Source organism: Prionailurus viverrinus, chromosome A3, assembly GCF_022837055.1.
Source record: "Prionailurus viverrinus isolate Anna chromosome A3, UM_Priviv_1.0, whole genome shotgun sequence".
Classification (NCBI taxonomy): Eukaryota; Metazoa; Chordata; class Mammalia; order Carnivora; family Felidae; genus Prionailurus; species Prionailurus viverrinus.
Genome location: NC_062563.1, coordinates 73,873,807 through 73,900,164, shown reverse-complemented (window position 1 = coordinate 73,900,164; position 26,358 = coordinate 73,873,807). Strand labels below are relative to the sequence as shown.

Here is a 26,358-nt window from a genome sequence, read left to right as displayed (position 1 = left end):
CATTTCTAAAGCTATCGATAGATATTATCACATTTCTGGACTGAAAGACTAGAAATACTCATTTATAGTACTCATTTACATCTCCCCCAGCAAGGTTTGACAGTGTTCAGTCACTAAATCTTTGTCAACACTGGATACACTTTAATCCTAATTCTGATGGATTAAACATTGTTATTTAAAAATTGTTATTCCTAACTAAGAAGACTTAGCATTTTCATCTATCTGGTAGCCAACGTTTCCATTTTTGTCAATTATACATGTCCTTTCTCCATTGTACAGGTTTGCTGAAGGTCTTTACATTTCAAGAACAAACCAAAATTCTATCTAACACGCTTGTGGCTTATACTTTGCTCATGTGTGGTTTGTCTCTCTTGTTTCTTAGCAGTTGGGGGCAGGTAGACAGAAAGTTTTAATGTTTATATAATTGAATCTATAATATTATCTTTATGGTTTCTTACTTTGCTTCTACATTCAGAAAGGCCTTTCACCCACTTGAGAGCAGTTAAACATTTACTTAGATATTCATATAATTATTTTATAGTTTTTTAAACACTTAACTCTTTAATTCATAAAGAATTTATTTTAATGTATGGTATAAAGTAATGATATATAACTTTTTTCTCCCAAATAGATAACAAACTGTCCTAGGGCCCACTGGTCAAGATACTATTATATTCTAAATTCTTACACATATTAACCTCTATTTCTCAGCTTTGTTTTTTTTGGGGGGGGGGGTATTGTTATTTATCCTTATCCCAATCTGATACATTTTAATTATTTTAGTTTCATAATATGCTTTAGTAAATACAGTATTTTCCTCTTCATTATCCGTTTTTTATTCAAGTTCTTGGTTATTCTCATTCTTTTATCCATTTGGACTAACTCAGAATAATTTAAAAGGAAATGTCATTTAACAATAACAAAACTTCTTGAGATTTTAACTGAAATTGCACTGAATATAATTGAAGTGATGTGTTTAATTTTTAGACTTCACATCCAGAACCAAGGTTGTCTCTCCATTTGTTCAAGCCTTTTGTATTCCTCTGTGAAGTTTTGTAATATTCTTTAAGCAAGTCTTGCATATCTCTTGTTATATTTATTTCTGGACATCTGATCATCTGTCCCTTTCTAACAATTAAGTAAGAACAATGGGAAGGATCATAAAAAACGAGACTGAAAAAAGAACAAAAGAACAGGGAAACAGGAGGAGTTGGTTGGGGAAATAATACAGATACCTATGCCGTTCATACAAAACTGCAGCAATTTGGTACTAGCAGAGATCCAAACATGCTGTAGTCAAGCAAGTAATCCTCACACTCTTTCAATTATGAACTTTAATCTCTATTGTGTACAAATCTGTAGACAGAAGATTCTGGGTCACATCCCAGGGTCCAGAGGAAATTTCTGCTATGTTGGAGCAAAGAAAGTTAATGGTGTTAACTGTGCTACCCATTTAACAAAGTAGAAAGAAGCAAATAGCTAAAGGTAGGTCCTGGGCTACCTGTGGTATTTGAGGCTGTGTAGTCTAGGGGAAGGCAGAGGCATTTAAAAATCAATGGCTCAGGTAGGCTCGTACTGTGTATCCCTCTATTTTTATGTCCAACCCAACGCTGTTCCTTCTAAAATAACTTCTCAACATGACAGAAAATGTTTTGATATGCAGTATGTGTAAACATTCATCAAAATGTGAAAACTTAATTTACAATATTAAAATCAGAACTGTTTTAAAGCATGCAATCCTTGAAATACTAGGAGTATTTGGTTTAGCATTTGATTAACACAAAGTTTTATTTTCAGCTGCCTGCTGGGCACTTCACCCGATGGTCCTTACACTGTAGTTCTCAAAGAGAGCCCCCTCAGCTGATGTTAGCTTGCTTCAAGATCAATGCAGTAAAAGGGTCCAAATTTTAGAAAAATAGAGCCATTCCTCAACATCAAATTATATATATATAAACACCTTAAATTATTCACATAAAAGTTACCAAAAAAATTTTTTTAAATAACTACTTTACCTTTATATGTTTTACTCCACAGCTAACCACTCTGTTTGGCTGATATGGATCCCAGGAAATATCAAAAATCTGTTTAAAAGAATTAAAAATTACTCTGTTGGTAATATATGTGTTTTTGCCTTCTTTCAGATATCAGTTCAAATGCCAAGACTCTATCCAAAATTTAGAATACGCTGTTAGTTGGATGGACTGAAAAATGGGCGATTTGGCTCTGGGGTTGGTTCAGGAATTGCTAACACATATTTTGTTGCCTCCTATCTACTTACCTTAGACCTGAATAAAGAAATAATAATTAACCACAATCAATGAGACAAACTGGTGTCATATTTTTAACTTGGTTCATCCAGGGTAAACAAATTGGAATGCTTTAGAATAATTTTTTGATCCAATTTTTCTATACCTGTACACGATGCTAGTAACATACTTTGACATAGCTTTACAATAAAAAACCAAAAGAAGTATGAAGTGTTTTATTTTGAGTAGGAAAATGTTTAACAGTCAAATGCAATTCAATGTGGCCAACACTTTCTTGTAATCATGGGCAGGGGCATTTATTTGGCACCTAAATTAGCCCACCAAAAATAGTCCTTTAGCCTCTCATTTTAATCTGACCCAAAATACTATTCTATTTTGCATTCCCCAAGGAACTGAAAACATATCCATTAACACTACTGAATGTTCTTTAAGGAAAGCTACTAGACGGTTTGCAGGCAGTTCTTTTTCCATTTTTGGAACAAGGAAGAGAAGACTGTCAACCTTGAGGGTCAGATCACCTGTGGCAAAGTACATATTTCACCAGCCAAACTGAAAGATTTGTATCTAGTGGGTCTGAAATTTGGTCCATGCAGCTGCATTTTTAAACAGACCCCAAGAGATTCTGATGCAGTCAGTCCAAGGACCGCATTCTGTGAAGCTCTAATAGAAAAAAAGAGTAATTGTTAGGGCCAATGTCTAAGCCAGATAAAAAGCTCATGACACTAATTTCTCATCACATAGGAAGGAGCAATATGGATCAATCATCAGAGAGAAAAGGAGGACTACAGAAACAGCACTGAAGAAAGAGCACCTGGTCCAAGTACCAAGTTTCAGTAAGGTCCAGTGCCCATTTTAGCTATGCAACCTCAGGCTAGTCTCATCATCTCTAAAATACATGATACCACCTCAGTTCTGTTATGAGGGCAATGAGTGTTATGAGCACTCAATTACAAAAATGAGTGCTAGGGATTAAGTATTTTCTCCACTAAAATAATCTTGAAGATAATCATTTGCCCATAAGGAGACATTAATAATTCATATTGGCACCAGTAATAAAGAACAAAACTGCGTTCTCCCAGTTTTGGGAGACACTGTGTTTCTCCCAGACAAATCATGGAGTCTGGAAGAACAGTGTTCAAAAAGAACAGTATTTCATTAAAACATTCTAGGATCTGAAAATTATACATTTGCACTAGAGTAGCATTGTACTTTTCATAATCTACTTCTAAGTGGAAGGTATAAAGTACATGAACAAAACAGTAAGAAATAAATTCACATTGATCTAGTCTAACTCAACTTACTTTATATGATACCATGGGATTATCACATAAGCAGAAACAGTAATATACAAAATGTGAGCATTACAAGTATTTTCAAACTGTTCATTAAGTACTAAGTTAATACTGATTAATTACCAGTAAGTTAATAATCTGGGAGCAGAGCCCAAGCATCACTGCTCTATAAAATCTCCCTAAGGAATTCTTACATGTTGCCAGGGGTAGGAACCATTGGGAACAAAAGGGTGCTGGAGCTCCTCCAACACTAAAGTTCCAAGGCTGGTCATTTCTGCACTTTCTGAGAACTTAATCCTTGAGTACAATTTGCTCAAATGTGCCGCAACAACTATCGGGTCACCTTAAAATTATGATTCTCCCTCAATGAATATACTGTTCATTTGAAAAAAATTTTTCAGAGTTCACACTAAGGAAGAGATGATGAATTTCATATTTAATTCAGGCCTCATTCTCACTTACACTGAGAAGAAATACAAAACTATTAATCAATGTAAGATAATCATGCCAATTCACTTTGTTTGAAATTATAAAAAATAAAGTGGTCACATTATTTTAATTATGCAAGAGAATGGAGAAATAGATTTCTGACCTGCTTCATAACCTACCTTGCCTGCTATGACTGTATGAAATTATTTCTGAGCACACTAACTTCAATATGATAAGCAAGGCGCAATCTTAAGATTCTCAAATATAACAAAAATCCCTAAGTTGTCATTATACTCATTTGAAGTTAAAATGTATACACCTGTAAACATATTTTGTGAGTATTATTTTCTAACAACTAATTCCATTTCTAAAGGAATACATCAAAACTTTACAATTTAAAATTCAATTCTATTTTGACTTTATGATGAAGAAGCTAGATGCCAATATCAAAAATCTGCTTTGCCTATGAAAGGTAGTAACAATTTAAAGAAAGCATCCAATCACCAGAAGAGATCATGCCAACACAGCTATTAGTCAGGAATTGATTTTTTTTTTTTAAAGTCAGTTTTTAGGTTGAATATGTAGGAGAAATCTTTACATGGAGAATTTACTTTTAAAAATAGTACAAATCTGGGAAGCTACTTCACAATTCGCTCATAGTTATGAAAACTGTGTGGCTTGATCCAACAAGCTCTTCTTACCCGGTCGGAGTGGCCGGTGGCTGAGGCCAGAAGTTTTCCCTTCCTCCAGTCCCAAATGCAGACTGTGTTTTTTGCATCCAGTCCCACAGAGGCCAAACGCTAAGAATAAGAACAATAATTTAATAGCTGAAACTGATAGGCACATTCCTAACTATCCATGTCTTCTTTCAACAAATGGTCACTGATTACCTACTCTGGGCCAGGCATTGAATGTATGCAAAAAAAAAAAAAAACAAATGATTTCTCAAAATCTATTTAAAGTTCACTGCTAAAGGCATCACAGATGACTTCCATTAGCATATACTACAATTTCAAAAACCCAAAAGCTGTGACTCGTTTGTCGCAAAGCCTCTAATTTAACCAGGTGAAATCAGAGGAACACAACTTGAAGACAAGGTTCAGATTTTTTAATTTTTAAATTTAAAATATTAATGTGAGATTAAAGATAATCTAGGATTCCATAATCTAAAAGCCTTGCCCAACTGCTAAAATCAAAGGGATTGACGAACACATAGGGAAGAAAAACCCATAAATGAATGTTACATTCATTCTTAATCTTCATAGTTTCACAAACATTTTGGGTGACTAACGAGAGTATATACTGCTGGTAAAAGAAATCTGGTACTTCATCTTCCAGTCTACATTCTTTGGGTTCATTTCAGAACTCATTCTCAAGGAAAAAGAAAATTCAACACATTTAAGTATACACAACATCAAAAGTATCAAAATATGTATTAGAAACACCAACATCAGAGGACCTAGTAGGGTGCCACACCTAAGGAAACAGCCCTGTGTCATGGATAGAGGTCTGGAATGGGTGTAAGGAGATTTGGCTTCTGTTTTGACTTGTGTGGAACCAAATCTTGAAAAATTAATTAACCTCATTAAATTAGGCTTTCTCATTTGTAAAATAAATGCAAAATATCTGTTATGTCTACCTTGTAGGATTATTGTATGGGTCAATGCAATCAGTGAAATGATGTAAGTCAAAGTGTTTTGAAAATACAGTGTCACTCAAGTTTAAGAGTATCTGAGCTTATGTGTTTCACTATGTTTGAGTGTGTGTGTTTGTGTGTGTACATATATGTGGGATGACATATGGCCACATATAGCTACATGTATATATGTGTTGTTATGCAGGGATTACTCAGGTTTCTTCAGTAAAGATGGCTTCTATTAGTAATGTTTAGTATAAAAAAGATATAGTTGGAAGTTTTAAAAATATGCCCTCAAGAAAGGGGGTCTTTGCGTTGTTTTTTCCCGTTTTAATTGTGCATTCAAGCAATGAAAACTGTAATATATGGTTGCATTTTTATCCATATAAAAAAACTTACAGTGGTGAATTTCATTTGGCTTATTCTTTTGCCTTTTTTTTTTTTTAATAAACACAGGCACTAAAGTAAAATCCACATTTCCTGATGGAAAAAAAAAAAGCCAAAAGTTATCTATTTTGTTCATTTGTAGACAGTGACAGGCCCCATAGCTACCTAAAAAGCATTTCTATTGCCTTTTGTTGTTGGAGAGGTGATGGGCCATTTGTCATTTTCTAAATATCACTTGATTCCAGTGAACTCTGTCCAAGGAATAAGGCAGATCTGAAGCAGTAGGCATCAACAAGCCAAGAAATTCATCACAGCAAGCAAATAGGTTATTCTTCTCAACTGACAGTTAAGTGCCATGCAGTCCACCCCCAACGTCACCCTTCCAAATGGAACCTACAAATGAAAAAGATTCCAACACAAATCACACGGACAAAGAATTAAACATTAAAGCTGGATTTCCTTCTGCTGCATGGCATTTTCTTGTGATGCTTCTGAACACATTTTTGACAATGTGTGCTAGAAAAACACAATCAGACAACGTGCATATAAGTACACATCTAAGCATACATTTACACTTAGACTTGTGTATGCATTCTGGTATTCATTGATTTAGTCAGGAAGTCCGGAACTACAAATCTGGACAAATGTGACTACCCAGGTATTTCTCCTTATACATGGAATCACAGTGGAATGGATGCATTATCCTAACTAAAGTAGATGTGATTAGAGTAGTAAAATAAAAAACTATACATTCCAGGGGTCTACATATGTAGTGAAGCTAGTTCAAGAAAGAAAAATGCAATAGTGATCATTACCCTCTCAAAACAGCAGGAAACACTAAGTAAGCTGTTTAAAAAGTGACTCAAACCAGCTCAAGTCCCGTGATCCACTCAACTTGCCCCAAACTCTCAGGCCTGTCAAGCCTCTATGAAGAATTTCATAGGTCTTTACACAGCAAGGACCTACAAAATGAACGCTGAAATTTGCCAGAACCTGGACTGAAATATTAACTGGCAGAAATACAGAGGAAGGGTGGCCCAGGATAATGGAGAAGGCTGGGGAAAAGGCACAGCCCTAGTTAGGAGGTGGAGGCAGTGGAAGCCAGGAAAGGTGCCTTTCTGTGTGCACTGCCCTTTCTGTAACATATTTTTAAAATGGACATGTAACTGACATCTGTAACGTTAACAAACCTTTTCTGCCAAGGGTTGCTGGAAGTCAAAGGCAAGAAAGAAAGCTTGTTAGGGGTCCTGGGAAGGCTTCAGGAAGTATGTCCGTTAAAGACCTTTGAAACGTCTTAGAAGAATGAATCATTTTAAGGGGCAAAGAAGGTGAGTAGGGCACCAGAGACGGAGAAACACAGCATGAGGGAGGGGCTGGAGGAGACAAAGTGCAAGGTCTGGTAGAGGAATCTCACTGCCTTGTCCAATCTGACTTCAAGGAGATAGTGAAGCCAAGGCTAGAAGAGTCAGTTAGCCCACAATATCCAGACACAAATTATAGACTTATTCCCGGAGTTCTCCAAGCTTGGGTTGTTTTTAAAATAATGCTCTCACACTTTTTCTAGTTGGTGAAATACATTAGCAAGAAACTGTGTGGAGAACAGTCAGAGGATACTTCAAATGTCAGGCAGGACATGGATTTGTAACTTACAGGATGGTAGCAGAGAATGGGAGGAGAGAATGCATGTAAGGGTCACTGTAGAGATACTCACAAACACTCATGAATCAGTAGCAGCTTGAACTGTGGGGAGTGGGTAGGGAGAAGGAGGAGTTAGAAGAGGAACTTAAAAAGTCAAAGAGAATTTTCTCAGTGAATTATTAGGAGGTGGTGAATTATTAAGAGAGGACATTCTCAAAGCAAAGGGAACCAAGGAGATGCTCAGGGCTTGAAGTATATGAAAAACGTTTGGGCCAACACTAATTCCAAATAGGAAGCTAACATTGGACCTGGGTCACGATGGACCCAATCAGCATGAGTTCATGACTTCCTTCTGGAAGCTTTTCAACCAACGCTAAGACTGGGGGAACCAAAACTGGGGCCTACCCAGAGCTGGGTATCAGTGCCACAGCTTGGAAAAGGATCCAACATGATTCTAGGAGGCAGACAAGGGGAGGTGGCAAGGGTTAGTAGACTTTCTGAGCCTATAAGCTTCATGCACTGTAACTCCAGGTGACTCGTGAGAAGTCATTACAGAAAACAGAAACGGAAAAAGATACATACCTGTCCGTCTGAGTCGAAAGCCAAGCAGGCGACTCCATGTGTATGGACATCCTTAAGAATAGACACAGTCTGGACATTATAGGAATCCCATATACATATATATGGTTCCTTTCCAACTTGGCCAGTTGCAACAAGAGTTTTATCTGGGTGTAAGGCAAGGCTGAAAAATAAAAAAGCCTCTTTTCATTTCCTCCTGAACAAAGTTAGGAAAAATAATTGATTTTCTTTTATCCACATTTATTTCTCAATCATCTAGCAAGATAATCTCATGAGAAAAAGTCTGAACTGTCCTCAAAGTAGTAAGTTACCTGACTGGTCTGATGGAAATGTTGAATGGAAAAGAGAGGCTTAGCACAGTTTAACAATAATTTCATCTGATTTTACCCATTTGGTTACCTTGAAAATCAGACACTATTATAATTCCAGGATTAGAAAACCTACATGGTTCTAGAATTGTTTTATGTCAAGATATTTACTTAATGACTTTCAAAATATTACTCAGCTTTTTCAAGTTAGCTTTTGACTTTAATTTGAGGGGGGAAAAATGTTGTTGCTAGGAGACAATGTGCTTCTCAGAATTAATTAAACCTGCCTGCACAAGTGCTGGATCCCAACTTCATTAGGATTTCAAACCACGAAGGGGTCCCAGAGTCAAGTGCTGTGTCTGTTACCACAGATTATGCATTTTCAACGTTTATTTATTTTTTGGGACAGAGAGAGACAGAGCATGAACGGGGGAGGGGCAGAGAGAGAGGGAGACACAGAATCGGAAACAGGCTCCAGGCTCTGAGCCATCAGCCCAGAGCCCGACGCGGGGCTCGAACTCACGGACCGCGAGATCGTGACCTGGCTGAGGTCGGACGCTTAACCGACTGCGCCACCCAGGCGCCCCCAGATTATGCATTTTCAATGACAATTCCTATTTTACACAAATCACTGTAACACCAAGAGAACCACAAATTACTATGCTTGTGGTCTTTGTAACATTTTTCCTCTGTAGTCCAGTCAAAATAAAACTTTGTCAAATGCCAACGAGAATTTCAGGGAGTCTGTACTAGTCCAGAGGGGGAAATGTCATTATTGTTATTCCTAGATGAGCAAGGACTCTTCATGTTATATAATCATTGTGTAAAGAAGTTGTGCCTTTCTAAAAACAGGTGTTGGGAATTGAAAAAAACAAAAGGGCACATACCTATATGAAAAACCAGCAGATGACTGTTTACACAATAGAAGCGGAATTTTTTTTCTTTTTCCGATTTCAACATCTATTTACACAATTAGCAGAGTTTTGTTTCGTTTTTACTTTTCAACTTCAGCATGATTTTAATACAAGTAAATGCTCTATAATCAGATACCTGAATTTGCACTCAATGCCCCTATGACCTCTGGTTCTTTGGGCCTGTTGATCTCTTTTGCCTCAGGTTCCTCATCTAGAAAATGGAGTTACTACATAAAAGTAGACAATATACAGAACACAGAGCATTCAGCACTGCACCCGGCTCAGAGTAAGCACTCAAAGCAAGTATCATTATCATCATTGTTTTGTGTAACTGACATCTAGATACAATTAACATATGCACAGCTAGGTGGATACAGTGCCTCTTTCAAACACAAATTGCTTCCTGCTTCTTTCAGGGCCCACGTGTGTTCTCCACAAATTCTGCAGCAACCAAGCCCCTAAACAATCCCCCATGGCACTCTTTCCACCAAGCTCCCTTCCTGGGCCTCCACCATACCTAGTGTCTTTTGCACGGGACCGGGAGTACTATCCCCTTTCAGCATTGAGGGTCCTCCCAGACTCCTGCACCCTGGTGCTGGAGTGCAGCTGGTCTTCCCAGGAGCTCCCAACACCTGTCACTGCACACGTCCTTGTTCCTGGAACTGCTCCCTAGACTGGAGGTGCCTTCTATCTGCACTCTCCTCCCAGGCTGGGTGCTACATGGGGTTTTTGTCTTCTTAGACAAATAGAGTGCAGGTGGAGCCTACAGTGGGTGCTCTGTAGCTGTGGGGAAGGAAGGTGCAATTATGGGGCTAGATGCAGGGGCAGGGAGAGGATGGCTGGGAGACACTGAGCATCAGGGGCCCAGAGGACCAGAAATCAGGCCCCAAGTGCTGCTGCCACAACTACTCTTGCCAGAAGTCTGATCTAAGGGGAGATCAAGAGTTCTGCAGGAGGCGGTGGAGGAGTACAGGGAGGAGTCATACCTGGGCGCCCCAGGTGCCAGAGGCCCCTCATGAAGGATTAATCTATAAGAAGTTTGGCTCACATCACCTGTCAAGCCAAACCCCAATCCTCCACAATGCCTCCTGCCCCTTCCCCTCCACTCAGAGTTGCAGCGTAGGGCACTTGTCCCAGGGGCCAGTCCTGGTGTTGGGGACCTGGTTTTGGCCCAAAGGCGGGGAGGTACTGCTGGAGGCCAGAGCTAGGGAGTGAAATGCACATACCCCAGCCACAAGTCTACCACCTTCCAGGAGGAAGAAGGTTTCGGACAGCAATCGTCTTCTGCAGGGGTCCCTGGGGCCCAATCCAACAAGTGCAAAGGTCCAAGCCCGCAGCAACAAGAATACACCATCATCGTACATCCTCAGGGCCAGTGGTTTCTCCTGGCAGCAGCAAGGTGTCTAGAATTGTCCCAGGAGATCAGTGCTTCCTGTTCCTTGAGCCTCTCCCTGAACAACATTCTCAGGGCTTTGCTCTCCCTCTCTCTGAGGTAGCGTTCTGCAAGCGTTCTGCCAGTGTTCTGCGATGGGTCAGCTGGCTTCTCCACCCCAGCCCCCTCCATCAGCAAATGTTCTCCTGTGAATGGGCTCTGGATGCCCATAAGCCTGTGCGGGGTGGGGGCGGTGCACGTTTCCCATAACGGCAAACAAGGGGCAGGTGTGCTACAGAGGCTTACCACGTGGGGGGAGTGAGTGCAGACCCAGATGCACCAGCAGGGAGGGGATGCGCTGGTAGGCGCTGAGTGCCAGAGCAGCTCAGAGTGCAGATATCAGGTGCCCTGGTACTGCCCTCCACCACTCTCCCCAGAGGAAGCCCCTCCTCACCAGATCTAGGGAATTCTAAAAGCTGGTAAGAAGAGGCTTGGGATAAGAAACACCTGGGTGCCCCAGATCTGAGTGCCCATCTAACAAGTGCTTGCTGGCAAATGTATCCTCAGGAATCTTTATAAGGAGAACCAGAGAAAAATAACATACATAAAAGGTGCAGAGGGCATCCAGGTGAAAAGATGGTACTCACAGTTAGTCTTGCAGAGAATAGCAGAAAATGAGATGGGTCAGGTAAGTCAGGGCAGCCTTGTAAGCCTTTTTAAGCAGGCCAGGAAGTTAGAGCACCACTGACAATTATTAGAAGACATGACATGAACAGGTACATATTTTAGTAAGGTAACTCTAACAGCAGTGAGGCAGTGGGAAGGACAGATGGGTGGGAAATGTTAGGAGAGGAGGCCATGAGGCCAGGAAGGGAACAGGTGACAGATAGTGAGGTAAGATGAGGTAGATGGGGCAGAAAAAAGGATCAATTAAGAGATATTTAAGGGAAAGAGGTAAAGAGGTTGAAAATGCCAAAAGCGAAGGAAAAGGCTGAGCATGTCAGAGCTGACTGAAATTTTTTGCTTGGGCAACTTTTAAAGTCACAGAACTTGTAGCACTAGAGTTTAAAGCCTATGAGGCCTGATTCTGGGAAAAGATGGCCTTAACCCAATTTTTAGTGGGAAACCAAGGAGACCCCCCTCAAGTTAGCACCACACCTAGAGTCCTAAGTGCTATAAAAAAGAGGATCTGATTGGACAGTATGATCCACGAGGGCAGGGGCTCTTTCCATCACTCTACACATAGTTCCTGAGGCAGAGTTCACGCGGCAGAGTATTCACTAACAAAGTGCTTGCCAAAGAGGGAGCAAATGATGCCACCAATCATGGCTGCCATACTGCCTCTCCACACTGACAGTAAGTTCTTTTTTTTTTTAATATATGAAATTTATTGTCAAATTGGTTTCCATACAACACCCAGTGCTCATCCCAAAAGATGCCCTCTTCAATACCTATCACCTCCCCTCCCCCCCCTCCCCCCATCAACCCTCAGTTTGTTCTCAGTTTTTAAGAGTCTCTTATGCTTTGGCTCTCTCCCACTCTAACCTCTTTTTTTTTTTTCCTTCCCCTCCCCCATGGGTTTCTGTTAAGTTTCTCAGGATCCACATAAGAGTGAAAACATATGGTATATGTCTTTCTCTGTATGGCTTATTTCACTTAGCATCACACTCTCCAGTTCCATCCACATTGCTCCAAAGGGCCATATTTCATTCTTCCTCATTGCCATGTAGTACTCCATTGTGTATATAAACCACAATTTCTTTATCCATTTGTCAGTTGATGGACATTTAGGCTCTTTCCATAATTTGGCTATTGTTGAGAGTGCTGCTATAAACATTGGGGTACAAGTGCCCCTATGCATCAGTACTCCTGTATCCCTTGGGTAAATCCCTAGCAGTGTTACTGCTGGGTCATAGGGTAGGTCTATTTTTAATTTTGGGGGGAACCTCCACAATGTTTTCCAGAGTGGCTGCACGAGTTTGCATTCCCACCAACAGTGCAAGAGGGTTCCCATTTCTCCACATCCTCGCTAGCATCTATAGTCTCCTGATTTGTTCATTTTGGCCACTCTGACTGCCGTGAGGTGATACCTGAGTGTGGTTTTGATTTGTATTTCCCTGATGAGGAGTGACGTTGAGCATCTTTTCATGTTCCTCTTGGCCATCTGGATGTCTTCTTTAGAGAAGTGTCTATTCATGTTTTCTGCCCATTTCTTCACTGGATTACTTGTTTTTCAGGTGTGGAGTTTGGTGAGCTCTTTATAGATTTTGGATACTAGCCCTTTGTCTGATATGTCATTTGCAAATATCTTTTCCCATTCTGTTGGTTGCCTTTTAGTTTTATTGTTTCCTTTGCTGTGCAGAAGCTTTTTATCTTCATGAGGTCCCAATAGTTCATTTTTGCTTTTAATTCCCATGCCTTTGGGGATGTGTCGAGTAAGAAATTGCTGTGGCTGAGGTCAGAGAGGTCTTTTCCTGCTTTCTCCTCTAGGGTTTTGATGGTTTCTGTCTCACATTCAGGTCCTTTATCCATTTTGAGTTTATTTTTGTGAATGGTGTAAGAAAGTGGTCTAGTTTCATTCTTCTGCATGTTGCTGTCCAGTTCTCCCAGCACCATTTGTTAAAGAGACAACACTGACAGTAAGTTCTATACAGGAATTAGAAAATGAAGAGGAATGAGTGTTTTCCCCCTAGATGGTGAGAGACGCTATCAAGAAACAAACAAAACTCTTGCTGTGATAACAGCTTCTGTTTCTTCTGGGTTTTTTTTTTTTTTAAGTTTTTTAAAAGTTATTTACTTTGAGAGAGAGAGAGAGAGAGAGAGAGAGAGAGAGAGAGAGGTAGGGGCAGAGAGAGAGAGGGGAGAGAACGAATTCCAAGCAGGCTCTGCACAGTCAGCACAGGACCTGATGTGGGGCTTGAACTCAAACCATGAGATCATGACCTGAGCCAAAATCAAGAGTCGGACACTTAACTGACTGAGCACCCAGGCACCCCTGTTTCTTCTGTTTTAAAATGCTTGAGATATTTGGTAAACTCCTGGGGTCCTGAAGCACTCAGAATTAAAAGAAAAAAAAAATCACTCTTCCAGGCAGTTGTCCTTACTATAATGTCAGGATTCCTGACCTTTCTCACTTCCTTGAATTGGGGGGGGGGGGGGGGGTAGTGAAAAAGACAGCTTTCAACAAATTTTTTTTCTTTTTTTCTAAAAATTTTTAAAAGTTTGTTTTTGAGAGAGAGAGAGAAAAAGAGACAGAGCACGAGGAGGGGAGGGGCAGAGAGAGAGAGGGAGACAGAATCTGAAGCAGGCTCCAGGCTCTGAGCTGTCAGCACAGAGCCCGATGCGGGGCTCAAACTCATGAACTGTGAGATCATGGCCTGAGCTGAAGTCCAGCGCTTATCTGACTGAGCCACCCAGGAGCCCTCAACAAATCTTTAAAGAGGCCTTCAAAATAACTTCCCAGTCTCACTCAGTTAGTAGTGTGACCCAAAAACATTCCATTATGGATTTCAAGTATTTTTACTCGGGTTATTAATTGTTCTTTTCCCTCATACCAAAGCCCATAAATTTATCACATTCATTAAAAAGTTAACATTGGAAATTTTCATTTTTGGATTTTTTGCCAGAAGTTTCTTTATGCTGTTCTTGATATCCTCTCATCCTAGCACATGATATTCACCGATCTAGCTTCCTGCTTTGCTGTTTGCATACATTATCAGTTATCAATTTCTCCTTTTGTAAGCCGAGAAAGTCTCTGACCTGACCTCTCTGGCTTACATGCCACTTGATTGCTTAAAATGACTCCCAATGTTCCTGTTTATCCATGTCCATATCAAGAATAGAGAGAACAGGGAACACAGACTTTATTCACTTTGCCGTTTGTTACCTCACGATCAGCTCCCCAGAAACATCACTCCTTCCACCCGATAAGAGAACAACAGTATCCATGTATCTTTTGGAGCACAGCCAAGTGGCACTTTATTTTTATTTTAAATTTGTCATCTCATTTCAACAGCACTTTTAAACAACCTTTTCCAGGGGGAAAACCAACAAACTTTAATCCCTGCATTTGCAAGAGCATAGTGTTAAAGGTATCTGTAATACGGCAGTTGCAGAAGCAGGGACAGCATAAGCAGGTTGGAAGTTACCATCAAAGTATCTAGTCCTGTCTCACATCTTTGCATTCAGGAACTCAAAAATTTCATGAAAAGTCATTTTGAGCAGGATCTGCTTTTGTTTAAATCCCAAAACATGTTTGGAATGTTAGTTCAGAGGCATTCAAGTGACAGATGTGTATATATGTAGCATTTTCCTCACATCAAGACCAAACCCACCCCCTGCTGCATACTTCAGAATCTGCTCCTTCCACAGAAGTGCCGTGAGCCTAAAAAGCTACCTCACAGTAATGCCTTTAGATGAGCCAACGGATTAAAAGAGGTTAGGTCCCCTTATCCGATTAAGGGTCTGTCACGGAAAGAATCATGCCTCTTGAGTTCCTTCTGATAAGATTTCATCTATGAAATGGTCAACTATTATGTACTTCCAGGGAGAAAATGACAGAAGTGGAAAGTACCGTCATTACACAAAATACCTGTTTGACGTTGAACTTCCCAACATCTTCTTTACCATATCACAGTCTTGTAAGTCTTGGTGACAGAAAGTATTGATGCTGTTTACCTATATTTTAAGTCTATCTGCCATTAGAGAGACCATAAATTCCCATCTCTTCTGTTTTTCTAAGAAAACTTGCAAATTTTACAAATCGTTTTTTTTTTTCAAATCGTTTTAATAGCAATGCCACAATATTAAAACTTTAAAAATTGACTCTTTCACTAAAGGTCTCATTCCACACCTATATAAAAAGGGTTTGTGTCATTCTGTTTTTCCTTTGGTGCTCAGTTTATTACATTGATTATATTATACACACAGCAACAAAAAAAGGGATCAAGCTTTTAAAGAACTGCTTTTCTCTGTGTATATAAAAATCTGGTTCCCTTAGGAAATCCCATCTTCTGTTACCATAGCAATAGAAAGCACTGCAGAGAAGGACTTTCATCACCCTATCTGGGAGAAGGAATTGATTTGTTTCTCCAGCATGCCAGGAGGGCAAAACCATGTCTTTCTGATGTCAAATGAAATCAGGAAGATTTCCAAATATGTTGTCTGAGGAGAAGATGAGAATTAATAGGGTTGTGGAAAGAGGGAGGCTTGCTTATATAGGTTAAAGAGAAAACACTAATCAACACTAATCATTCCTGAAGGCAAAAAATTGTATTTGAGTACTTGTTCCAAGTCCAGCATTTGAAAAATGTTCATTATTCTGACTTCACTTTTTAAAGCCTCATTTCATTTTTGCCCAGGCTGCTTCAGTGATTCTCTAAGTAATAAATTTACGTTATTATCTCTTTTTTAAAGTACCCTCACCAGGAAAGCATGAAAGCTTTCTCTTTGCCTACCCTACAGATATCACTGAGAGAAGTTTGCCAGTGTTGAGGCATAAATGCATCCTGGTGACTGGGATGAACTGTCTGAGAACAGCGGCGAGGTGGCTGCTTTCTGGGCTGGAGAGAGAATGGCCAGCCTTAGTGGATGGGCACTGGAGGAAGAAAAGGCAAAGGAAGGCTTTATTTGAACACAGTCATCTGGAGGTAGTGTGGCCACAAACGGAGGTGGCTGTGCTCTAGTCCTTGTACCCCAGGATACACTTAGCACTGGAGTACCATCACTGGGACTGTGAGGGAGGGCCCTGCCTTCCAGGTGGGCCTGAGCAGGATGAATGGAAGTGATGGCAACATGTACAGACTACCAATGGTCCATTGCCATGTTCTTGACCTGTGTGAGCCTCAGGGTACCTGTATAATCCACGATTGAGCATGACAGTCCCTCACATTGGACTTCTCAACAACCTTGATGAGTGGTACATCTAATAGGAATTAATGCAATTTAGAAAAATGAAGAAATGCAACATATCTTGCATGCTTAGTACCACCATACCTGTATTGGTATGGAAGCATATTCTAGCAATACTTTAATACCGCATCAAAGAGTGGTTAAGAGCATAGTGGTTTTGCTGCCTGGGATCAAAGTGTGCAGTGGCATGCTGAAGCCGGCTCAGACTGACCAGCCAGAGCTGTTAAATGTTAGCAATTCTGAGAATCAGTTGTTAAACACGACCACTGTTAGATAGTAAATTATATAAACTTACAAGTAAAGAAATTATATTAAAAACAAAAATATATATACTAAAATTAATTATTTCCTAATTATTTTACTACATTTGACTTTATCTTGAGGTTATTTACCACTATCCTCTCTCTATGGTAGAAATACTATAGAGCGACGTACCGCGACGGGAGCATTTACATCATGGAAATCAACAAACACTACAAATTAAGGATTGACTTGTTGTTTTGTTGGTTGTCTACACTTAAGACATAGAAAGATAAAATGTTAGTAACGCAGAATAAACTTAAAAGGGTGTCATGTCTGTAGCTGTTACATTCTGAATAACACAAAAAATGAGAAATATTCTTCCAGTATTCAAAAAATATCATCCAGTTCAGCAAAGGAGTCGCTCATATCATTGGCAAATGATTCAAGTTCTGATATATGTCTTTGTGGTTTCACTTTTGTCTTAGTAACATAGTTGAAAATACCAACATTTATGTCAGAACTACACTCATTTGTCAATGATGTGAGAGACTTCTTTTCTGAACCAGATAGTAATCAAGCATTCATTCCTTGTCTGACTTTGTCAGATCCTAGTTGAACTGCAAAGTTTGGCCACAGATACATGAGTTCAACAAAAATCAATGAAAGCATTCTAAGGGAATCGATTGGCTGTATGGGATTTACAACAGATGGTTATATATATTTTTTTACTTATAAACTGTGTGCCACCCATCATTTTTACCAGTAAAATTTATCACAAACCTTTGAGGGCATATGCGTACATTTTTTCTAAGAGCTGGTTGTTAAACAGTCATCAATACATCACTGAAGCATATCTCCTCTACTCACTGGCACATAAAGTTCCTCACAAATCATCTTCAGCAAATTACTCAACTTCTCTGTGCCCCAGTTTCTCGTCCATAAAATAAGAATAATAACAGTACCTACCTGAAAGAAGGTAGGAATAACTGTGAGGATTTAATAAATCCTAAGGCAGTGATTAAAACAGTAGTGCTTAGGGGCGCCTGGGTGGCGCAGTCGGTTAAGCGTCCGACTTCAGCCAGGTCACAATCTCGCGGCCCGTGAGTTTGAGCCCCGCGTCAGGCTCTGGGCTGATGGCTCAGAGCCTGGAGCCTGTTTCCGATTCTGTGTCTCCCTCTCTCTCTGCCCCTCCCCCGTTCATGCTCTGTCTCTCTCTGTCCCAAAAATAAATAAATGTTGAAAAAAAAAAAAAAAACAGTAGTGCTTAAAACCTAGTGAGCACCAAATAGATATTATTATTAATTAACTGCTATGTGATAGAATCTGCTCAAAACAAACACATATGAAGCCTGTCCTTCACCCCTGAGGATTGACATTCTAAGCCAAGGAAACTAGTCCCCAGAGAAGTTATTGTGAACTAACCTGCAAAATTTTAAAATAAGACTACCCTCTGAGAATTAAACAGTTAAGAACCACATAAAATGGACAAGATTGGTTATCTAAAGAAGTTATCCTAAGGAGAAAATATATTAGACAAGAACAGACTTTGAAAATCTAATCCGCTCATGATCAACAGTGAGATAATTTAGATTCCACTACTGAAATCAATAAATCTGAGTAAAAATGTTAATAGAAGGGGAAGTTCTGTGTAAATCCTCAATAGGAAAGAGTCAGAATTAAGCCAGTATAGTATTGGCGTAAGGATAGACATATAGATTGATGGAACAGAATTGAGTCTAGAAATAGACCCACACTTTTATGGTCAATTGATTTCCAACAAAGGTGTTAGGATAACTCAAAGGGGGAAGGATAGTTTTTTTAACAAATAGTGCTGGAACAATTAGACATCCATATGGAAAAAAAAGAACCTTAACATTTACATCTCATTATTCACAAAAATTATCTCAAAAGACCAGAGACCTCAGTATAAGAGCTAAAAGTCTACAACTGATAGAAAAAAAACACATAGCTAAACCTTTGGAATCTTTGAAAGACAACGTTTCTTAGAGAAGACAAAAAACATGAGCCATAAGAGAGAAAAATTGATAAATTGGATTTTAAAATTAAAACTTCTGCTCTTTGAAAGACACCAGTAGGAAAAGGAAAAGGAAGAGGCAAGCCAAGGACTGGAAAAGAAAATTCACAAAGGACTTTTACCCATAATACAAGAGGAATGCTTATAATTCAATAGTATGAAGAAAACCAAAATTAAAATATGGCCAAAACACTTGAACATTGTCAAAGACATCTAAAATCAGTAAGACTGACATTACTAGGTGATACGAAAGATGTAGAGTAATTGGAATGCACATACTTTGCTGATGGGAATATAAAATAATAAATCATTTTGGAAAGCATTTGGCAGTTTCTTATAAAGTTAAATATATACTTACTATATATGATCTAGCAATTCCATTTCCATATATTTACCCAAGAGAAATAGTGCATCATCAACAGGTGAATGGATAAAGAAATTATTATACATTCATACAGTGGAATAGTTCCCAGGAACAAAGAAGAACGAACTACTGACATACATGTCAACACGGATGACTCAAAAACATTACAGTGACTGAAAGAATCCTAGAGTATTCAGTGGAATATTCACATCAGTATCTTCACCATACAAAGGTGGCAGCCAAGAGACACTGTCCAAAGTTGATGACCCCCAAAATAAAGGTATAAAAATATAACTTAAAGTTACAAAGGTAAATGTTAAGGGTATTAAAAGTAAAATAACCCTTTGTGTAAGAGAAGGAAAGGAATATAAGAATGGTATATGTAAACTACATCCTCAAGTATTTTAGAAGGAAGTCAATCACGGATTATATCTAAAATAGATTAAGCACAAAATAGCAGTTAATCCCACTGTTTTGAGATGTGGAGGTAACCATCAGAAAAAAAAAAAAAACAGTCCTAAGAGTTAAAAGTGTTCCTTTGGAAAGTAGATTGCGGATGGGAAAGGGTAAGGCAGAGGCATTTTTTTTTCATTTACATTTTTTTACATTTACATTTTTTTCATTATGTAATGAAAATTACCTTCTGTACTCTTTGATTTGTGTATCTATATTGCTTTGATACAAATATAAAATTAAAACAAAAACAAAAAAGCACTTACAGAGAAATAAAAATGGATTCACTTATGCAAAAAAGAATGTATCTGGTGGTTTAGAAGTCTTCCACAGGCAGGAAGTAGGAAGAGATATCTGATGACTCTGTCAGATTTATCAACCCCCAGATGTTCTCATCAAGTACAATTGTTACTGATAAAATGAATTTGATCAGCATGGCTTGTCTTACAATTCATTCTTGAAAAAGGAGAAATACCGCCTTAAGACTCCAACACAACAATTTGGTAATGAGAAGTTTCACTAATGAAAGGGGTCTATGTGAAACCCAGCTTTCTGGAGCTATTCATCTTGTTTTTTCCTCTTCAAGCAAGGAGCATGACTCAAGCATTGAGGGCTATATTTGGCAGAAGTCCTGTTAATTTAGGATAATTAAATATGCCAGTCATGTGTTTCAGTAAGGTCTGATTAAATACTTTAGAGAAGTCATTAGTGAATCCATCTGGTCTAGTGGCTTTGCCAGATGGCAAAATGTTACTACCTCTATCTGTTCTGCTCTTGGAATATTCTACTTCTATTGTAAAATAGCATGCAGTTCTTTTCAGGGTAAGTCTTAATTTGCTAGTTTATATTCTCAAGGGATCTGAAAGGTGGAAGGCAAGCTTCACAACTGTGTTAACACCATGCCAACTGAGCCACAAGATCCTAAGGCTGTATTAAACAGCCTGTTGTTGCACTGTTGAATTCTAAATGATTTCGTCATTTCCGTTTCCTTAAAATGCTCTTTGCCAAGCGTTTCAGATGGTGCTTCATTCGTGACTGGAGAGTCAAAACCATGGGGGGAGGTAACCAGATGTATTTCACATCCATGATATTATAATACTACAAGATAAGGAGAACCCTGGAAGTACTTCCTTCATGTAGATGGTTATCTAAATGGAAAAGTGGCCAGTTTTGATTTTTTTAAATTACAGAGTCACACAGCCCTGTGAGAGTGCCATAAAATGACTAATTTAACTTTGTTTTGATTCTTTGACCATGCAGAGTTAACCTCTGACTTACTAATTTCCCAACCAGCTGGGTCAAAATGCAAGGTATTCTCCAACACATTGACAACGGCAATTTATTTCATTTTTTAAAGTACATTTATTTATTTTGAGAGATATTTATGAGGGGGGGAGGGGCAGAGAGAGAGGAAGAGAGAGAATCCCAAGTAGACTCCACGCTGTCAGCACAGAGCTCAATGCAGGGCTTGATCTCACAAACTGCAAGATCATGACCTGAGCCAAAATCAAGAGTCAAACGCTCCACTGTGAGAGCCACCCAGACACCCTAACAATGGCAAATTTAATAAGATCACTTCATCAGTTGGTGTCTAAAGTAAATAATTAAGCCCAAATCGTAAGTGGGGACTTGGAATTGCTGGAGAAGAGTAAGGGGTGGCTTGATGAAGACATGAGGCAAAGATAAAGCTAGAAAAGAGCCCCAAATTTTATTGCCACTCTCAACCTCCAACCTCTCAAGTCTATTCTAAGGCTAAGCATTAGGTTGAGCTGAAGCCCCACTCTCTCCTAATAAAGGCCATATTTGCATATCTAATTGACTGAGTTGACTGTAATCAGAATTTACATTCATGGAAACGCTGCTACCAAGACCAACCCCTCAGCATCTGGGAACTATGGCAACTTTTGCACTTAGAGCTTTGTTTTTATTTTATGCTTTGTTGACAGCATTTTCCTTTGTTTTTACTTTATTCCTCTTCCTTTCCTGACTTCCCTCCTTTTCAAGTTTTTCTCTGTCTTTACTCTGGGGTGTTAGGTTTTTTCCATCATTTCTAGGTGTTTGGAGAGGAGCAGGAAGGGTGAGAAGGTATGTGTCTGTCACCTCAGTCCCATATGTTGCCAGAACGGCAAGTCCATGCTTGACTCCTGACCACCACCCTCAATTTTGAACAGCTGGGATTCTATCATTGTAGCGCTAACACTGAACTTGGTTAATGACTAATTAAAATCTTTTTAAGATCTGCATGTGTATCTGTTTCTACTGAGTACAGATGGTTGCAGAGCAATGCCCCCTACCACTACCATTATCTCTCATCACTGCTGACACCTTCAATGTAATGTGGGCAACAGCTGGAAAGACCAAAATGGGGTTCAGGGGGCGCCGGGGTGGCTCAGTCGGTTAAGCATCTGACTTTGGCTCAGGTCATGATCTCATGGTCCATTGGTTCGAGCCCCACGTTGGGCTCTGTGCTAACAGCTCAGAGCCTGGAACCTGCTTCAGATTCCTTCCTCCATCTCTCTATGCCCACACCCCCCTTCCCCACCTGCTAGAGCTCTGTCTCTTTCTCTCTCTCTCAAAAATAAATAAAACATTTTAAAAAATTCAAAATGGGGTTTGGGATCATCTATCTTTGAACCACCTGTGCTCTATGGTAAAGCAAGAATATGTGATCCCAGAGGCCCAGTTAGAAGGGGCCAGAATCAGCAAACTGGCTTTTTCATGTGGGTATGAATTAGGATAGAGAAGGGATGATCTCCATAAAAAACTGCTGAGCAAATGTCTAGTGCCTCTGCCTCTAGCAGACCAGGTGCCAAAGAGCACTACTGACCTTCAGTCCAGGGAAACGACTGGTTATAGCTTGGACTCTGCAGGGCTACAAGAGAAGAAAGGAGGAGTACTCTTCTGATGACTGGACTCTCAAAAGACTGACCAAAAAAAAAGAAGAGTCTTTCAAGCTGCTCCTTCCTTTGCTGGTTTTTTTTTTTTTTTTTTTTTTTTTTTTTGACTGCTTGATCTATCAACCACAGAAAGGAGTGCCAGTATTTCCCACTGGTTGTGAATGGATCAATTTCTCCAAGTAGGTCTGTTGAGTTTTGGTTTACATTTTTTAGGCTATTTTATTAGGTACATACAAGCTTAGAACTTTTTATTTTCCTGGTAAACAACTGTATCATCATATAGTTACTCTCTTTATCCCTAGTATTTGATCATACTTTATATTTTATAAGATATTGAGTTATATAAGCTTCTTTTGGGCTAGAATTTGCCTGGTATATCTTTCCTGTCTTCACCGTCCACCTTTCTGCATTCTTAACCTTTAGGGGTATCTCTTCAAAAAGGACATAGCTGGATTTTTTTAACCTCAAGTGAAAATCTGTATCTATTAACTGGAAAAGTTCAGCTTATTTGTACTTCATATAATCACTGAGATTTTTGGATTTATTTCTGCCACTTATTTTATGCATTATTCATCCTTTTTTTGTTTTCTAGTTTTTATTCCCTTTTTAATCTTTTTAAAGTGTGTTTCTTTCTCATTCTATTTCTCCATTCTATTGTTTTACTGATTACTCTAGAAATGTTAACATATGTTCTTACAAAAATCTAAAGTTAAAAGAGTTTTCTGTACCTTCTTCTTTAATCATGGAAGAACCTGAGAACACTTTTTAACTCCTGTCTGTCCTGGCTCACATTCTAATTCTACCATTATTTTAGTTTGTTTTTTTTTTTTTAACTTACAAGTTAGACGTTATTATTATTGTTTCATGCAGTCAATGTTTATTTAGTTGTAAACATATACATTGACCAATTACTTTGCTCACATTTGTCTTGCCTCTAAGACACTTCAGTTTCAGATCATTTTCTTTCTATCTTAAGTATATCCCTCACATTCTTTTAGTGGAGGTCTGAAAAGATTCTTGTTTTACCTGAAAAATTCTTTATTCTGTCCCTGATCTTGAAATTCAGTCTCACCAGATACATAATTCTAATAAGACTTGTCACTCTATTCTCGGCATTTCTAAACCTCTCTGTCCTAAACCATTTATTCAGATATACCTTCTTTATCCAATTGTGTTTATTCTGCTGTTTATTTCAAAGCTCTAATTGGTTCTTTTTCAAATCTTAGTTATTTGAAAAAAATTTTAACATTTATTTATTTTTGAGAGATAGAGACAGAGCACGAGCAGGGGAGGGGCAAAGAGAGAGGGAGACAAAATTTGAAGTAGGTTCCAGGCTCTGAGCTGTCAGCACAGAGCCTGACGGGGGGCTAGAACTCATGAACCATAAGATCATGACCTGAGCCAAAGTCAGATGCTTACCCTACTCAGCCACCCAGGCACCCCTCAAATCTTAGTTATTTTAAATAGTGTCTTGCTCCTAATTCATATTTTAATTCCTTATTTATTTCTTTAAACATATTAATCATACTCATTTTTAATATATAAAGTCTTCATGGACCTTATTCTATTCCCTACGTTTTCCTATCTCCACTTATGATGTCTTATTTTCTTATATATATTGTGATTTTTGTTATTTATTTAAAACAAATTTTTAAGTTTATTTATTTATTTATTTTGAAAGAGAGGGAGTGTGAGCAGGGGAGGGGCAGAGAGAGAGAGAGAGAGAGAGAGAGAGAGAGAATATCCCAAGCAGGCTCCATACTGTCAGTGTGGAACTCCATATGGGGCTTGAACTCATAAATCATGAGATAATGACCTGAGCCGAAGAGTCGAACACTTAACTGAGCCACCCAGGAGCCCCTACTTATTTATTTTTATTGAAGCTTCGTGGTTCTTGGAATTTTACCTGTGGGACTTCTTTGAGACTCAGGGAAAAAGTACATTCCTTTAGAGTACTTATACTTGCTTTTCTGGGCACTTGGGAACACCACTGTCCAAGGATCACTGTGTGAGGTTTTGTGAGACCGCACAGCAGTGTGAATTTGTGTTTTAAGCCTATATGAGAGCCATCACATGATCATAAATTTTCAAAAAGGAGATTTTATTTCTCTCTTCCTTACTAACCTCTTATGCAAGGGATTGGCTTTGTTTTGTTTTGTTTCTAGTTTACTATTACAATGTGGGTCCAGGTCTTTGGGGTTCTACTTACACCAGCATCTGCTATTAGACAATTTTTCCTCTGTCACCATGAGGTCATCCAAATGGAAGCTCAAGAACATCAGAGTTTAGCACATGCCCCAGAGAAAAGATCATCTTGAATACTGACTAATCTCTCTGGGTCTCGACCTCCACTTCATTTTTGGCCTCTAAGCATTCCTTGACTTACCAGCTTATGCAGAAATAAATTAAAAATGTGTTTTACGATATTGAAGTATGTTCCATCTACCCCTACTTTGTTGAGGGTTTTTATCAAGAATGGACACCAGGTTGGGGCGCCTGGGTGGCTCAGTCGGTTAAGCGTCCGACTTCAGCTCAGGTCACGATATCACGGTCCGTGAGTTCGAGCCCCGCGTCGGGCTCTGGGCTGATGATGGCCCAGAGCCTGGAGCCTGCTTCTGTGTCTCCCTCTCTCTCTGACCCTCCCCCGTTCATGCTCTGTCTCTCTCTCTCAAAAAAAAAAAAAAAAAAAAAAAATGGACACTAGGGACACCTGGGTGGCTCAGTCAATTAAGCATCCAAGTCCTGATTTTAGATCAGGCCATGATCTCACAGTTTGTGGGATTGACCCTCATGGGATTTTCTCTTTCCCTCTTTCTCTGCTCCTTCCTCCCTCTCTCTCTCTCAAAATAAATAAATAAGCTTAAAAAAAATAAAGAATGGATGCTGTATGTTTTCAAATGCTTTTTCTGAATCTATTTGCAGGATATAGTTCTTACCCTTTCTTTTATTAAGTGGTATATCGTGTTGATTGATTTGTCAGTATTGAAGCATGCAGTCCTGGAATAAATCCCATTTGATCATGGTGAATAATTCTTTTAATGTACTTTTGAAATCGGTTTGTTAGTTTTTTGTTGAGAATTTTTGCACCCATGTTCATCAGAGATATTGGCCTGTATTTCTCCTTTTTAGTGGGGTCTTTGTCTGGTTTTGGAATTAAGGTAATGCTGGATTTGTAGGATGAGTTTGGAAGTTTTCCTCCCATTTCTTTTCTTTGGAACAGTTTGGGAGGGATAGGTTTTAACTCTTCTTTAAATATCTGCCAGAATTCCCCTGGGAAGGGATCTGGCCCATGACTCTTGTTTGTTGGGACATTTGTTAATACTGATTCAATTTCTTTGCTGGTTATGGGTCTGTTCAAATTTTCTATTTCTTCCTTTTTCAGGTTTGATACTTTTTGAGTTTCAAAGAATTTCTTCATGTCTTCCAGATTGCCCAGTTTGAACATAATTCCAGTTGGAATATAATTTTTCATAGTATTCTATTACAATTGTTTGTGTTTATGTGGTATTGGTTGTGATATCTCCACTTTCAGTTGTGATTTTATCTATTTTGACCCTTTCTCTTTTCTTTTTGGTAAGTTTGACTAGGGTTTATCAATTTCGTTTATTCTTTCAAAGAACCACCTCTTAGTTTT

At 39.0% G+C, this 26,358-nt stretch overlaps 1 protein-coding gene across 4 annotated transcripts in view; it reads right to left on the bottom strand.

Annotated features, from left to right (window-relative positions):
* Positions 1-26,358, bottom strand: part of EML6 (EMAP like 6) — a 272,470-nt gene that overhangs the window by 150,392 nt on the left and 95,720 nt on the right. For all 4 annotated transcript variants that reach the window (XM_047852480.1, XM_047852481.1, XM_047852479.1 and 1 more), the window contains exons 2-4: positions 8,232-8,391; positions 4,690-4,788; positions 2,013-2,081 (exon numbers count right to left, since the gene is read on the bottom strand). In XM_047852480.1, the coding sequence (XP_047708436.1) occupies positions 2,013-2,081; positions 4,690-4,788; positions 8,232-8,391 (328 nt within the window). The remainder of the gene's footprint in view (positions 1-2,012; positions 2,082-4,689; positions 4,789-8,231; positions 8,392-26,358) is intronic.